We start from the raw sequence: 14,898 nt of genomic DNA on the forward strand, positions 1-14,898 counted from the left end.
ACCTTCCTTCTTATAATGTGCCACATTAATTGGGTTTGCAGTCTCAGTATAAGGTATATGGCACAATAAATTCAAGAGCATAGCAACTTCAAATAGAAACAGCAATTTAGGCATTACTACACTCTCATTTATCTGCTGTGGGAACAAAGATACCAAGTTGGTGAATAAGCCTTCCAGGGGGCTGCTGTAAACTCAAAATTCTCAATTTCCCTGTGTATGCCAAGTCCAATTAGGTGCGAGCTGAATGCACAAAAAAACAATTCGAGGAGTTTTCTCGATTATTTTTTCATTTATTCTGTAACATCTACAAAAATCCAATTCCAAGCGTCGCTCATACGCTACCTGTGTGTCATCCCCAGGATCACCAGGCGTCAGATCATCGCACAGCTGACCCTCATACCCTTCTGAACAGTTACAGTAGAATGACCCGAATGTGTTCACGCACTCTCCTCCATTTCCGCACGCTTCCTGGTCACACTCGTTGACGTCGTCGTCACATCTGTGGCAGCAAAAATGAGTAAGTAAAGCCGCTATGGGGGGCCGCAATATGATGTTATCAAAGTTAAGAAAAAGGAAGAATGCAAAGGTGAGAGTGAGCTAAAACATTTAAAACTTTTCCCAAATGCTGGGAATTTTCCCCATTATTTACATTTAGACGGTTCTGATTTAAAGAATTATGCATGAATGCAAAAAACATGAACACACACTCCCACTGAAGAAGCAAATTCCAGCTGAACATCATAAAAGTAATTTTACTGCAGACACATACATGCTCGTCTCAGCTTGTCATTTCAAGCATGGTGTCCTGCTGTGCAGCGGATGGAAGATACATGCAATTCTCTTTTCAATTATTTTCTCAGCTTCATGACAGAACTTTCCAAAGTTTTGCTTTTAAATGATAAAAGTGCAGGTCACAGCTTAGTCATTAATTATACACACAATACTCATTAAGGTCTGGATGTGCTGGCCAGTGATATCCTCTCATTATTATTTTAAACGATGAATACTTTAGCCCATAATTAAAAAAGTTAATGAAGTTGTCTCACATTAGTTTTATTAACCTATGAAATAGATGAGTAATAATGAGAAAATGTCAAGTTTTCTGGCTTTTTCCATAACAAAATTCTATATTGTATTTTTTTATTGTAATGCATATATTTTAGTGCTGGAAGAAAAAAACAACAACAACTCCACAGTCAACTGAATTCAACAGCTATTTGTTTGGTTTAACATTAATTATTAATGATATAAACAATCTGGTGCCTGAAAAAACAATACATTTTTATTCCATGGTTTTATTAGTGTAAGGATAATTGAATTTAAATTAATCAAATGAATTTTTAAATCCAAGTCAAAAGCATAAAAAAGCCAAAAACAAAACAAAAAAATTCCTCTGTGGGGGAAAAGTGCCCTCTGCTGGTGGCTCTGTGGAACAGCCGCATGAGCAGAGAGGTTATTTCAAAGGCAATTACTAAGCTGTAATTAAGAAGACAGCTAGAGAATGATTATGGGCTTTTCAACTAAAATTATGCAGAATTAAATTAGAACCACTAACCCCCCCCCCCCCCCCAATAACAACTAATGTGGGCTAATGAATGGGATTTTGAATCCAGCACATGCTCTTTCATGTTTTCACTGAGAGGGAGGGAGATACAGACATTGAGTATCTTAATAATCAGCACCGTACGGCTCTCATTGTTTACATACTTTCTAAACAGGACACAGCATTTGTCAACACTGCTGTTACAGCCGGTTATTAAGGCTAGAAAGTGTGAGCGATTCCAGGCTATTATATCTTACATAAGTCCCCCGAGTCCAGTAGGGCAGCCACAGAGGAATGCGCTGCCTACAAGCTTGCAGTCTCCACCATTCTGGCAGGGGTTTGGCATGCAGGATGTCAGTTCAATTTCACAGCGCCCCCCAGTGAATCCAACACTGCAAGTGCACATAAAACCTGTGGAAGAGATATTTTATGTCTGAAAATTATAATTAATATCAACTATTGTGCATAATTCTAATAAATGATAATGATCAATGATACAACAACAAGTTATCAAAATAAAATGATTAAAAACTGAAAAAACAGAGTAAAAACAAAGTAATGAATGTGTCCCACAGCAAGGCACATACACATGATCATGTTTTTTGTATATATACACACACCTCCAGAGGGAAGGCTACTGCAGATTGCTCCGTTGAGGCAGGGCTGACTGACGCATGGATCTGGATAAAGCACGCAGCCCAGTTTGATCTCGCTGAGCCCTGCTATCTCAGCATAACGGCTCCTTTTATTCTGGAGCGGCAGCTCATTTCCGTTCAGCATCAGCGAGCCCAGGCACCCCTGGAAGCCGTCCTGAGCTCTCGGAGGGCCCCTTACGCCACGCTCTGCAAGCCCTGGCCCTCCCTGGCTCCTCCCTGACCCAGGGCCTGGCCTCTCACCTTGCCCATTTAGTGGCCTGACTTGGGCCCCAAAGAAAAATGATGAATCTGGTGCCAAAGGCCAAAGACGAACCGGGGCTCTGGCTGCCCGGCGACGTTCCACATAGCTGTCATCCAATGACAGGAGAGTGTAGTTCATAGTCAGCTCCAAAGTGACTGCATGCCACAGGCCATCATTTATCGGTCTGCCAGAGATACCCATAATGCCAAGGGTGTTGTCACAGTCCAACTGAAACCAGAGTCGACCGCCTTCAATCTGTAGAAGGAAAGAAAAGTGTTGGAACTAAATAATTTGCAGTGCCTCAATAATGCTATGCTTCTTATTAATAATAACTGTTATAAAGTTATATAGTGTAGTATTAAGTGGACACAGCCCTGAAAAATAAAGGCATGAGACCACATGTCCTTGGGGAGTAGAAAGCTGTAGACTCTCACTCACGCTTGCCTGGGAAAGTGTAGATAAGAGGCGACCATCTCTAAGATAAGATAAGATAACCTTTATTAGTCCCACACGTGGGAAATTTGTTTTGTGGAAGTTACTGAGACACTGTTGTTTAGATTAGAGTTAAAAAGCTTCTGTAATAAAACTGTTAGTGGCACAACACCAATTTGAGATCCGCAGCAGCGTGTCATGCAGGACGCATCTCCCTTCTAGAAATAATAAAGTGTTAAATGGTCTACTGAGCAGTGTTTTGTCTTCCATCGGATGCCTCTGAGGAATCAAAAGAACTCGGTGAAGTGTGATATTATATAACAAAAAGTTATATCTTCTGAATAATACCTGATGATGTTTTCTAAAAAACATATACTGAGAAACATGTTTCCTTCTAACAGGAAATGAGCAGCCAGTGTTTTGCATGACCCCCAAAAAAGCATAGCCCTGTAACCTGTACCTTAAGCATGGTGCAGGGGTTAACCCGTGTGAACATAATGACTCCTCTTCTCTGAAGTGTTCTGATCCTGAGGCCGAGCTTCATCTCTCCGCTCTGGCCACTCGCTGTCACTCTGTACTTGATGTAGCTGTTTCCAGAGAAACTCAGCGAGGTCTGGCCTGCACATTTGTAACACACAGAGAAGCGGGAAAAGTTTCAGGTTACACTAAACCTCATCAAACTAAATCAGAAAGACAGAAGTTATACAAACTGCAGGCATGCCAAAACACACCTGCACAGTCATCTAGTCTCTCGGGCTGACACTGGCAGACAGATGGCGCAGTAGGACCAGAACGCACACACTGCATATCAGCTGGACAGGACTGACCTTCACAGAGCTCCACAGGGGTGGGGCATGTCCCTCCTGTTTGAAAAGGGGTAGAAATATAAATATTATTTGTCATCATGTGAAAAGCCTTCAGATTTACATTATTCTTTCATTAATTTATTTATATTTACATGCATAATATATGCCTCTGTAGTTTTTGTATTTTCTTTTTTATAGAATGCAAAATGTATACTACATAAGCAAAAATTCTGCATGTTTTCATTCAGATATTTCAGGATTTTACTGATTTTTACATGAAAACTATCAACCAATGCCGTTCATGAACTGATGATACGTGTTTGTGACACTGACTCTGTGAAGGTTCAAAAATGAGTGTAGTACAAACCGGGACAGGTGCAGGTCTCTTTGCGGCTGAACGTAGGCGACACCAAGCTGACCCTCTCTGTGCTGTAGGTGACAGGCGAGCTCCCGTCCATCACAAGTGTGTTTTCACACACTCTATCCCCACACTCCAGCTCGCCAGAACAAGTGCTGCTCACCACCACAGCCCCAGCTAGCACACCTCGAATCTGACCCTGCGCTGCCACCTCCTCCAGCTTTGCAGACAGCTCTTGCTGGGAGTAGAACACAGCCATGCGTCCACTGCCCGGCGTCTCTGGCCTCTCCATGGCTAGAAGCAGGTCCACATCCGATGTCCCCATCACTGGCTGTACACTGAGTATGTGAAGAGGATCCTGCTGCCCTGGTGACCACTTCCATCCACCTAGTCCCCGTAACGTTAGCTTAATTTGGCTAAGGTAGCGACTAAGTAAGTCTTCTGGAGACAGCAAGTTGAAACGTAGGGTCAGAGCGCTACGCAGCATGACATCTGTCACTTGTTCGACCTGGATGGAAACGTCAGCTATCACAGCAAAACGTCCATCGCTCACTGTAGCGTTCATCTGGTACCTGAGAAAAGGCAAGAAAAGATACTGAATTGTTACACCAAAAAGTTTTCTTTTTTCCATATCAGTGTTTTGTTTTCCTGTGTGTTTGTGTGGTCTAGCGTTCACCTGCCAGGTTCCAGGCCTGGCAGCGCTACAATGCTGCCATCCTGTCTGTTGACCTTAAACATGCTCTTGGGCTGAGGCTTCTGGGTAAATGACAAAACGTCACTCAGGTCACGGTCAGTTGCAGAGATCCGACCGATCGGGCCACCTGGAAAGGTATCCGTGACCATGACGATGAAGATCTCCAGAGGGGAGACAGTCGGCTTGTACTGACTGTTCCCAATGACCCTCAGAAATACCCAGGAAGAGGAGGAGAGACTAGGCTTGCCAGAATCAGTTGCCTGAGAGAGACAAAGTTATAAAAAAAGTTATAATGACACTTAACAGCAAAGAAAGTTCTACAGTAATAATAAGGTCTTGCTTTAGTGGGTTGAATTTACACTGGTGTTAAAGTTCTCCATAAAAGAAAAGTCTTCATATTAAATAGGATACTTTTTAAAACCGTAAAGTTCCTAACCTGGATTTCAAGAGTGAATTCTCTGGGGGCTTCAGGGCCAAACACACGGTTAGACCTCAGAGTCCCAGTCTGGTCCAAGGAGAAGAAGTTTCCCTCATTTCCTGACTTGATCCGAAACTCAAAGGGTGGACCATTCTTAGGGGAGTCTTTGTCGCTGACTGATAACTGGAGCAGGGTGGTGCCAGCAGCTTGGTTTAGCTGGAAGTAAGAAAGTGAAGTTGAGACAACATTGAACTAATAATATAAATATAGACAGCAAACACGCACAAATGTACCTGTATGACCACCGTGGAATTGGGAGGATTGAAAAATGGGGGGTTATCGTTAACGTCAGAGATATCGATGTTGATTGTGACTGTGGAGGACATCGCAGGAGAGCCACTGTCAAACGCCTGTACCGACAAAGAGTACCTGGACACCTAGGCGGTGAAGAAGAGAATGTGATTGCCATATCTGTATGTACATCAGGCAGTGTGGCAAGCACTCTTATGCTCGCATAATGTGATATTTCATTGAGCGTTGACCTTGATGGGACCTGGTATTTTCTGTCCTGACTGTGCTCATGAACCAGAAAATTACAATTGATTGTTTATGAGATTTTGTACTTAAACATGCATCCTTACAAGTTCTCTGTCAAGCTTCTTGTTGACTTTGAGAAGTCCTGCTACAGGGTCAATCCAGAAGTGGTTGTTTCGGTCACCTTTCAGGATAGAGTAGGTGATGCGCCCATTCACTTGGCTATCCAGATCTTCAGCCACTACCTAAAAAACAGACACCCAGAGGGAAAGAAAGTGGCCTGATTTCCTTGGGGTCAAATACAAACTGGCTAAAGACCAAAGAGAACGAAGGGATGACAACATTGACTTTAAACCTGAAAATAGTCAGGATTAGATTGACATCAACATGATCAATGTATTAGCATTAATAAAAAAACAAAATAAAGTCGAATAAAGTTTTCCATCTATCCATTCTCTTCCACTCATCCAATTCAGGGTTTTTTACACTCAAATTAGTTTCAGGAGCACGGACAGCACATGAGGTTGCCACGCCCTAACACTTAACTGTTTTTAGTGGCGGATATACAGAAACTCAGCAGTGTGCACTTTGACAATACGTGAGATATAGATCACAGATACACAAGATTAATCCACAAAATCGAAAATACGGTGGTACTGGAGTTGAAGAGCATAGAAATTTGATTTTCAGATTTCCCCTTGAAGTTATTTAAGTTGTCTTAATACAAGAATGCTATAGAAGGTGATGTCAAAATGTTGTCACACAATTTACAGTCCTACATCAGAGCCTATCAATTACTAAAGCCTGTTTTAAATATAACTAGTCTCTATTGGAGTGATAGGCTATTTTGCCCCATTTAGTAAATCTGGCCTTAAATCTTACCCTTGTAACTGTCTGCCCAACAGATGCATCCTCGCTGACCAGCAAATTGTAGATGTCCTGACTGAAAGCTGGAGCGTTGTCATTGACATCCATAAGTTCAATGGTTACCATTGTAGCTGTGCTAAGAGGAGGGTTGCCATTGTCCCAGGCCTCGATGGTGAGATAATAGTCCTTACACACCTCAAAGTCCAAATCATCAGCCACTGAAATAGAACCTTAACACACATATCAGTAGATATTCATTTTTTTTTAATTCCCTGCTTTTAAATTTCACAATAACATGGCACAAGCCACACACAGAGATATCTACTCACCCCATTTCCTGTCTATGGTGAACTTTCCTAACTCATTACCCGACCGGATGTTGTATGTGATCTCAGCATTAGGTCCGATGTCAGCGCTTGTTGCCAGGACTCGCACCACCTCGGTTCCCACGGCTACATCCTCGGGGACAGTTACAGCATAGTCTCTTCTCTGGAAGACTGGAGCATTGTCATTCACATCCAGCACTAAAATGGTCAAATAAACCTGAGGAAGACACACAAGACTGTAAAACAGCACCTAACCACTTTACTGCACTGCTTTCAGTGCCGTTTCACCACAAGGCAGAAGGGACCACAAGCGCATACAGAAGTTGTACAGAAAAATATGCTTTAGTAATAAAATAGGAAGCTGAGGCAAAAACCAACTAAAATCTGTGCCTGCTATAGGGTGAGAGAGTTTGGTGGCTACTAGATGAATGCTATTTTGACTCTATAGAATATAGAGTCACAAGTTCCACCTACTTAATACAGGACGCCACTAATCCTATTACTGTAGTTTTGCTTTTATATCATTGTGGCTATGACAATCATCTACTACAAGTAACAGAACAACAACTACTCCTCTCTATATTTGTAATGAAAGTGACACCTACTCCTAAAAATAATGCCATTCCCAGCATTTATGGTCAGTGAATGAGCAAAATTAAAGTTTACTTTTAAATAGCCGCTGTGAGACACAACACAGTTTCAGATTTGCCACATATCTGTTTTCCACCTTTTCTGCACCACTTCTCTCTGTAACTGCGTCATTTTTTCTGTTCCACACGGTTCACATGACTACGAGCTATCTTAATTAAAATCTAATTGGGGATTTACCTAATCTCTTCAAGGATCATGTGTTATTCACTTGATTTTTTTCAGAAAAACAAGATTATGTTACCCAAAAAACATAAATGCTGCAAAACACTGTTATAAATGTCAGTTTTGTTCAAAAGTGCATTTTTATTATTTATTATTTTATTTAGTCTTTCAATTATTCATTCATTTCAGAACAAGTGGCTTTTTTGTATCAGGAGCATCAGGCGTAAATATTTCCTACAGTAATGTTTGGTAGACTTAACATTGATTGTAGACACAATCAATACTGAATCTGGGTCACTTGGACTACCCACCAACCTGTGAGGAGAGCGCCCCCTGTTGTCCAGCTCGATCAGTGGCCTCCACACGAACACGATAGGAGTCCTGGCTCTCTCTGTCCAAAGACTTCTCCAGAACTACTACTCCAGTTACCGGGTCGATGGAGAAGAACCCATTCACTGAGTCCACCAGAGAATACAGCACTGTACGGTTGAGACCTGGAAAAAACACATTCATACTAACTGTTCACAATATATTACATCTTGGCTCATAATCTTGCTCGGACACTCAAACAGCACATTATTTTTAAATAATTTAAAGCTTAAAACTTTCTGAATTCATCATCGCTGCCTGACATTACTTATCTAACAGCAGCTTACCTTCATCTGGGTCGCTGGCTTGTAGACGGGTGAGCAAAGCCTTAGGCGAAGCATTCTCGTACACGCTCGCCAGGTAATGAGTGGATGAGAAGAGGGGGGCATTGTCATTGACATCTAACACTTTGAGAAAAATATCAGAGCGACAGAACAGGCCTCCCCCGTCAGTTGCCTGGGCGATGAGTTTGTAGCTGGGGGCCAATTCCCGGTCCATCACAATGGCTGTACGCAACTCACCTAAGGGCATAAATGGGGAGGTATAAAAAGAGATTTTGTTTGTTTGTTTTTGCTACAAGCCCTTGAAATGAAATATTTAAATGTACCGGTGTTTGCATCCATGTAGAAATCTTCAACCCCAATGCCAAACAGTGAATACTGGATCTCAGCACTGGAGCCTGAGTCAGCATCTGTTGCACCCACTCTTAGAATGCCCTTGTTAATGGGAATGTCCTCAGGAAAAGAGGTGCTATACACGGCCTGTGATAACACAAAAGCATATGCAGAAATTAAAGTGCACAGTAATAGTAACACTAACCATGGAGCTTAGTGGCCTCACAATTTCATCAAACACGGACCAGCAGCGGCAACGGCATTTTAGCACACCCCACCCTGCTCTGTTGGCTCTGCTGAATCTTCTAACGTTCAGATTTAAAATATATAAAGGTGAAACACCTAGTAACCAGTCAAAGGTTTGAAAAATGCCAAGAATTTGTTTTATATCATCTTTGCATTTTTGTTTGTTGAACAAAATAAAAATTCAAAGCATTAAATTGGGGATTTTCTAATATTTATATCCTGATTAATCACTTAATAAAAAAAAACAAGAAAGGAGCAAGCACCAGCTAAGAGTTTGAAATCGTTACTACTAGAAAAACGCCATTACTATTACTACTACTACTAATCTTCCTATGAAAAAAAAACATTAGAAAAGATGCCCAAACAGCAGTTAGAGTTCATTCTGTGGCAATGCGAGTGTCATTTTGATCCAGTTGCTGCTGTCGCCATGTAACGTCAGACTAATCACTTTGTAGTTATAGTGTTGGCTCGTGCGAGAAGGGAAAAAAAGACTATCAGAGGAGAACAGGGAGCATTTCAAGGAGTTTAGAGTTTTGAGGGAAAAAGAAAGTTTCTCAACTAATTATGTGAAACTGAAGAACTGCAGAATTTTACTAAATGAAAGGAGAGCCCCCAGAAGACTTCACAGTCCAATTATTCTCTCATTTCATAAAGATTTTCCTCTCCTAGATTGTCTTTTTGAGACTAACTCTAAATGTAGGGTGAATGTTGGCGTTGGAAGGTAGGAAATAGCACAAGGGACTCAACTTAATTGGCTTTATCATGATTACTGTCTTTTATTTGTGTAAATTCTCAAACTTGTGTAATTCATCGGTTTAGTACGTTATTAGATTAAGACTGCATTATGCACTCCATAAAAGCACTATGGAAAAGTCAGTTTATACATAAATTACAACACTTGGCCCGAAATATAAAACAAAGACAATTTGGCTGAATTCATTTGCAGCGAGTTAGAACTTCGATGCACTTTAGAACAAAGTATCAATATTTGAAGTGAGCAAATCCAGTTTTACTCGTGAAGCCACAGACTTTTCTTTACTAAGTCATGAATATGCAGATTTGAACATTATTCAACGCAGCTGAATTTTCAGAGCTAAGCCAGCGTTAAGATTACCCAAAAGAAAGTTCATCATTGGGGGAACTGGGAATCTCCACTACTCTTGACGCTCTCATTGGGATTGAAAAAGAAAACAATTTAAATGAGACATAAAATGATTAAAAATTCCTTCTTTGATAAACAGCTTTTGTTTTCCCCATTCAGTCCACAAACACAATGCCCTAACTTATCTTTTCAATAACAAGCATACATGACTGCATGCATGGTCACAAGCAATGCATTCTCTCTGTTTATAGACAGAAAATTAACTGGAATATGGAGACAAACAGCAGATAGAGCCATTTACTCTGCAATGCTCTATACATTCCACAAGCTCCTCTTGGTTTGTTTACTTTGCATATTTTCATTTTGCACACTTTCCATTTGTCTTTATCCCTGACCTGGTTACAGATGGGTCTGTTGTCATTTGCATCCATGACTGTAACCTCCACTGCGGTGTGAGCGACATAAAGGCCATCGCTGGCAGTGATGTTGAGCAGGTACCAGTCCTGCTGCTCGCGATCCAGCAGACCACTCACATAAACCTTCCACTCCCCCTGCACAAGGGCCAGGCCAAACACTCCTCGTGGATTTCCCCCTGGAGGTCATACAGATGAGAATTAAAGCGCTGACACTAAAAAGTGAAGAAAGGAGTGAAGATGTATTATATTAAATGTAAACAAACTGCGAGTCTTTACTCATTCGCAAGATGAATGAGAACAAGATTCTCTCCAACCGCACATAAAAAATGATGCAGGCACCCTTTGGTGCAATCAATAACCATCTTCATAATGTAAACCAGACGGGTAGGGCAGCGGCCGTGGCCCTTCAAAGTTTAAAAGTTTGACCTTTTATGACACTTTCACTCGGCCGATCTGTATTTTTTAAATGCCAGAAAACAAGGACAAAATACATCATCCGCAATCATTAACACACAGTGTGTTGTGAATGGACGTGCTCTTACTCATTATCAAGGTCAGAGTTTTTCTGGAGAGGCCAAGCAATGCTCTTTATTATTTTCATTTTTTTTTTTAAAGCGCGAACGCATAAAGTAATAGCTAAGGTTGTGAACGAGAATGATCAATTCATCAAGTGCATTTCATTAGAAGCACCTGCCTGATAATTCTATCCATCAGCCACGAGCCCGTCCCAGCTGTCATAGTGCAAAAACTTATTTTTTCTTCACATGAGTGTAGATTAAGGTTTTCTACAAAGCATTTTTGTTTCATAGTATAATGGGCACTTTGTAATATTAAAATGAAAAAAAAAAATACAAGTTAAAGGAAAGCTGGTTTTGGCATATCAGTTCAAATTAATTTATAACTTGACCTTTGGAGCAGAAACCATGTTAGACCAATAAATGATTTTGATGCAGCACAGTCTCATCTCATTGCAAGATGAAGAGTTACTGCAGCACAGAGTGCACGGGACAGCATTCTGTTAGTTGTCTCAGTGTCCTCACCAGTGATGCAAAAGCTGACGAGGTGGTTTTGATCCGTGCCATCTCGATCTTTGGTTTTCAGAACGGCCACCACTTCACCGAGGGGATCGCTCTCCTTTACGGCACCTCGGTACAGCTCCCTCTCAAACAGTGGCGGGTTGTCATTGACGTCTGACACAGTGATGGTCACCACTGTGGTGGAGGAGAGAGGCAGTAACTCGGCCAGATCAGACGCTACTACTTCAAAGCTGTAGCTGGAGCAGGCCTCGTGGTCCATCTGACTCACTGTGGTGATCCAACCTGTTTTACTGTCAATGGCAAAGACAGAAGTGGTAGACACAGGCCCGGAGAAGAAGCTGGCATCCCTTGTCAAGTCTAGATTGTAGGTGAGCAGAGGACCGAGGCTGTAGGTCACCTGCAATTCAAATAAAGGATGCATAGCAGCGCCTGTAGCTCTCTGAATTTAGAAAAATGCTTGTTTTAAAGATTCACAAACATATGATTCACAGTTTAACCTGACTGTCACACACCTGCCCATTAGAGCCCCAGTCTGGATCAAGAGCACGCACTTGGACCACTCTGGTCCCCACAGGCATCCCCTCCATCACCGTGGCTACATAGGTGCTGGTCTCAAACAGCGGCTTGTTGTCATTGACGTCCAGAATCTATAAAACAATAAATCTGCTTCAGCTGAACAAAGTCTAAATGAAAAGACAGCACAATTACCCCCTTCTTACTATTTTAATTAATTTATCACATAAATCTGCAATTATTTCATAAAATCCATAATTGCATATGCACATTTCCCTATTCAACTGAAAAACAGAACGCAAATGCTATCCTTCTGCAGTGCATTGTGGTACCAACCTTAACCTCCAGATCTACAGTGGAGACTGACTCAATCAGGTCTCGTCTTGTTGTTGCTGCAACTTTAAAGCGGAAGATGCTGACCTCTTCATAGTCTAGCGGTTTCACCAGACGGATGAGACCAGTCTCCTTCTCCACCAGGAAGGTCCCCTCCTGGTTGCTGTCAAGCGTCTCCCCTGCGATTGCACTAAAGAACCCGGTCTGTCCAGCACCCATGTACACAGACCCCAGGGCGGTTCCTACCGCTGTGTCCTCAGGGATGGTGAAGGAGTACTGAGGCTGGCTGAACGAGGGAACGAATGCATCTGGAGGGACTACGTGGATGAAGGCGGACACCAGGGAGTGCTTAGCCGGAGAACCACCATCTGTGGCTTTGACAAAGAAGGACAGCACAGTGCCCTGGAGGTGGTCCACTGTGCTTTTAGTCATCATCCAGCCACTGTCTGGCTCCACCTGAACACCAGCAAAATCACAAGGCTATTTAAATCAGCTTTTGGGAGTTTTTTTTTTTTAAACTGTTGACATTTGTAGTTATGTGTTTAATTCCAAACCACGAAAGTTGTTGCTATTTTTATATCATTTTGATTAACATTAATAAAATACAAGGAGAACGTCACGGTTTTATGCGCACAAACTGAACCGCAATGCCCTTCAAGCTTCACCGCGACATACAGTGTTTATAAGTTGCAGCTATATTCCTTTAATCCCATGGTGTTTCGATTTATTTATAGCCCACATTTATTTAAATTTAATTGTATTTTCAAAATTGACCAAAGCATCAACCCTAATGCAACATCATTTTGATTAGATGATTAAAAATACATAATCTACAGCAAACAGATGGCTTTTAATCCCCTGAAGTGGGAACGGAGGGTCATGTGAAAACATTCCTTAATTGAAAATCAAGTTTACCGCTAAAAGAGTTTGTGCTTTAATGAGTTTTAAATCAATTTGTTGCAGATTGCATGTGGTTGCATTTTTATGTGATTTTATGTGTTGCATAGATATTAATTTTCTTTTTACAAAGGGCAGTCAAAAAGAAGTTGAAAAGCAACATGCACTGACCTCCAGAACATCGACCAGAGATAGGCGTGCCTCACTGTAAAGTGAGTATGTGATCCTTCCATTAGACCCAGCATCTGGGTCAGTGGCCTGGATCTGAGTGACAAGAGAACCTTTGGCAACATTTGCTTTAATGCTCATACGATACTCCACTGCTCTGAACCGGGGGGCGTTGTCATTCTCATCTGCAAGAACCACCCGTACCGTGCAAAATGATGCACGGCCTGGAAAATAAAAACACACATACATTTAATATGCACAAATGATACAGATTAGCGCTGGGTATTATCACTGATTTCTATAGCTGATTTAATTCTGATTCACAAGGTCCCAATTCAATTTGATTTGATTTGATTCAATTTTGACTCAGACAGTCAGAAGTATTAAAATATTCTGCAGTAGTTTAAAAAACGAACATTACAGTTACAGAGGTTTTATTAGAGACATTTAAGTGTTTTCCAATTTGGCAAAAAAAATTTAAATTTCTTCAATATTGAACAGCAAAAATGAGGCTTTCTTGTCGGAGGTCATTTTTGAAAAAACAAAACAAAACACAACAACAACAAAAAAACAGCGTGCGACAGCGCTGAACACAATGGTAGACTGGTGTGCAATAAGCAAGCAAATAATGCAGAAAACAGAGATTTAAGATGGGGAAACTGTTCTTGAAGTACACCGAGAGAGTGAAAGAGCTCTGCAGGAAGTGTGATTTCATCAAAACTGCCAAAGCAAGAGGGAATTCATGACGATGTTTATCAAATGTGAAGTGTAGTTGTGATCTTCTTTTGCTACTGGTTCAATGTATTTTGCTCGGAGAGTGAGGAAACCCTCAGCTTCGGAACCTGTGAGATGTCGGCTTTCAGTAGTTTCTGTTTACATCTTTTTGCGGTATCCGTTTACTTGCTCTCATTTGTTGTTTTAACTGTTTGGCGGTTGTTGGAATAGTTCATATATATTTAAAAATCGATTTAGGATTAATGAATCGATGCACAACAGGAAAAAAGTCTATGCACCTTCAACGCAACATGCTAACGCATGGTTAGTATGGATGTTCCCGAAAGTGAATGATGGCATTTCGTTTACCAAAGTAAACTGCAGGGGCAGCCCCGCAAAGAAAAAGCTAATGAAGGAAATTGTATGAGCAATAGAAGCATCAATGCAGTTACCAGGAAAGTTGTGAAGACAAGTGAAAAAGAGGAAAGGGTTGATGTATGTAACCAACTTTTGTTATATAAATCTATTGCACCTGCTTTTTTTTGGTGAAGGCCAAGTAAAGGTGGGTGTACAGCAGCTCAATTTCAGTCAATTTTTTATAACTCTTTCCAGCAGCAGAGTTCTTTATTTTCAGTTATTTCATCGAGAGCAGTTTGGGGTGAAACTGTAAAGTTAAATAACTTAGATAAACTTTTTAAACTTAAAAATATTTTGTGTTGAAGAAAAGTTGATTTTTATTTTTATATGCTCTCAGTTATTTTTATTAGAAAGAAAATTTGGTCATGCGGAGAAATAAAACAG

At 41.1% G+C, this 14,898-nt stretch overlaps 1 protein-coding gene across 1 annotated transcript in view; it reads right to left on the minus strand.

Annotated features, from left to right (window-relative positions):
• The window catches only part of fat3b (FAT atypical cadherin 3b), a 65,431-nt gene that overhangs the window by 14,429 nt on the left and 36,104 nt on the right, over positions 1 to 14,898 (minus strand). Inside the window, exons 26-45 of the mRNA XM_085470315.1 lie at positions 13,387 to 13,607; positions 12,322 to 12,774; positions 11,985 to 12,119; positions 11,476 to 11,869; positions 10,415 to 10,611; positions 8,665 to 8,818; positions 8,345 to 8,578; positions 8,004 to 8,182; positions 6,879 to 7,092; positions 6,565 to 6,779; positions 5,790 to 5,927; positions 5,442 to 5,585; positions 5,167 to 5,364; positions 4,713 to 4,990; positions 4,046 to 4,608; positions 3,604 to 3,735; positions 3,333 to 3,490; positions 2,164 to 2,695; positions 1,801 to 1,954; positions 343 to 499 (exon numbers count right to left, since the gene is read on the minus strand). Coding sequence (XP_085326441.1) covers positions 343 to 499; positions 1,801 to 1,954; positions 2,164 to 2,695; positions 3,333 to 3,490; positions 3,604 to 3,735; positions 4,046 to 4,608; positions 4,713 to 4,990; positions 5,167 to 5,364; positions 5,442 to 5,585; positions 5,790 to 5,927; positions 6,565 to 6,779; positions 6,879 to 7,092; positions 8,004 to 8,182; positions 8,345 to 8,578; positions 8,665 to 8,818; positions 10,415 to 10,611; positions 11,476 to 11,869; positions 11,985 to 12,119; positions 12,322 to 12,774; positions 13,387 to 13,607 — 4,850 coding nt within the window. The remainder of the gene's footprint in view (positions 1 to 342; positions 500 to 1,800; positions 1,955 to 2,163; positions 2,696 to 3,332; positions 3,491 to 3,603; positions 3,736 to 4,045; positions 4,609 to 4,712; positions 4,991 to 5,166; positions 5,365 to 5,441; positions 5,586 to 5,789; positions 5,928 to 6,564; positions 6,780 to 6,878; positions 7,093 to 8,003; positions 8,183 to 8,344; positions 8,579 to 8,664; positions 8,819 to 10,414; positions 10,612 to 11,475; positions 11,870 to 11,984; positions 12,120 to 12,321; positions 12,775 to 13,386; positions 13,608 to 14,898) is intronic.

The sequence above is a fragment of the Copadichromis virginalis genome, linkage group LG10, assembly GCF_057382275.1.
Source record: "Copadichromis virginalis isolate Kocher_CV1m ecotype Utaka linkage group LG10, C_Virginalis_male_GT1.1, whole genome shotgun sequence".
Lineage (NCBI taxonomy): Eukaryota > Metazoa > Chordata > Actinopteri > Cichliformes > Cichlidae > Copadichromis > Copadichromis virginalis.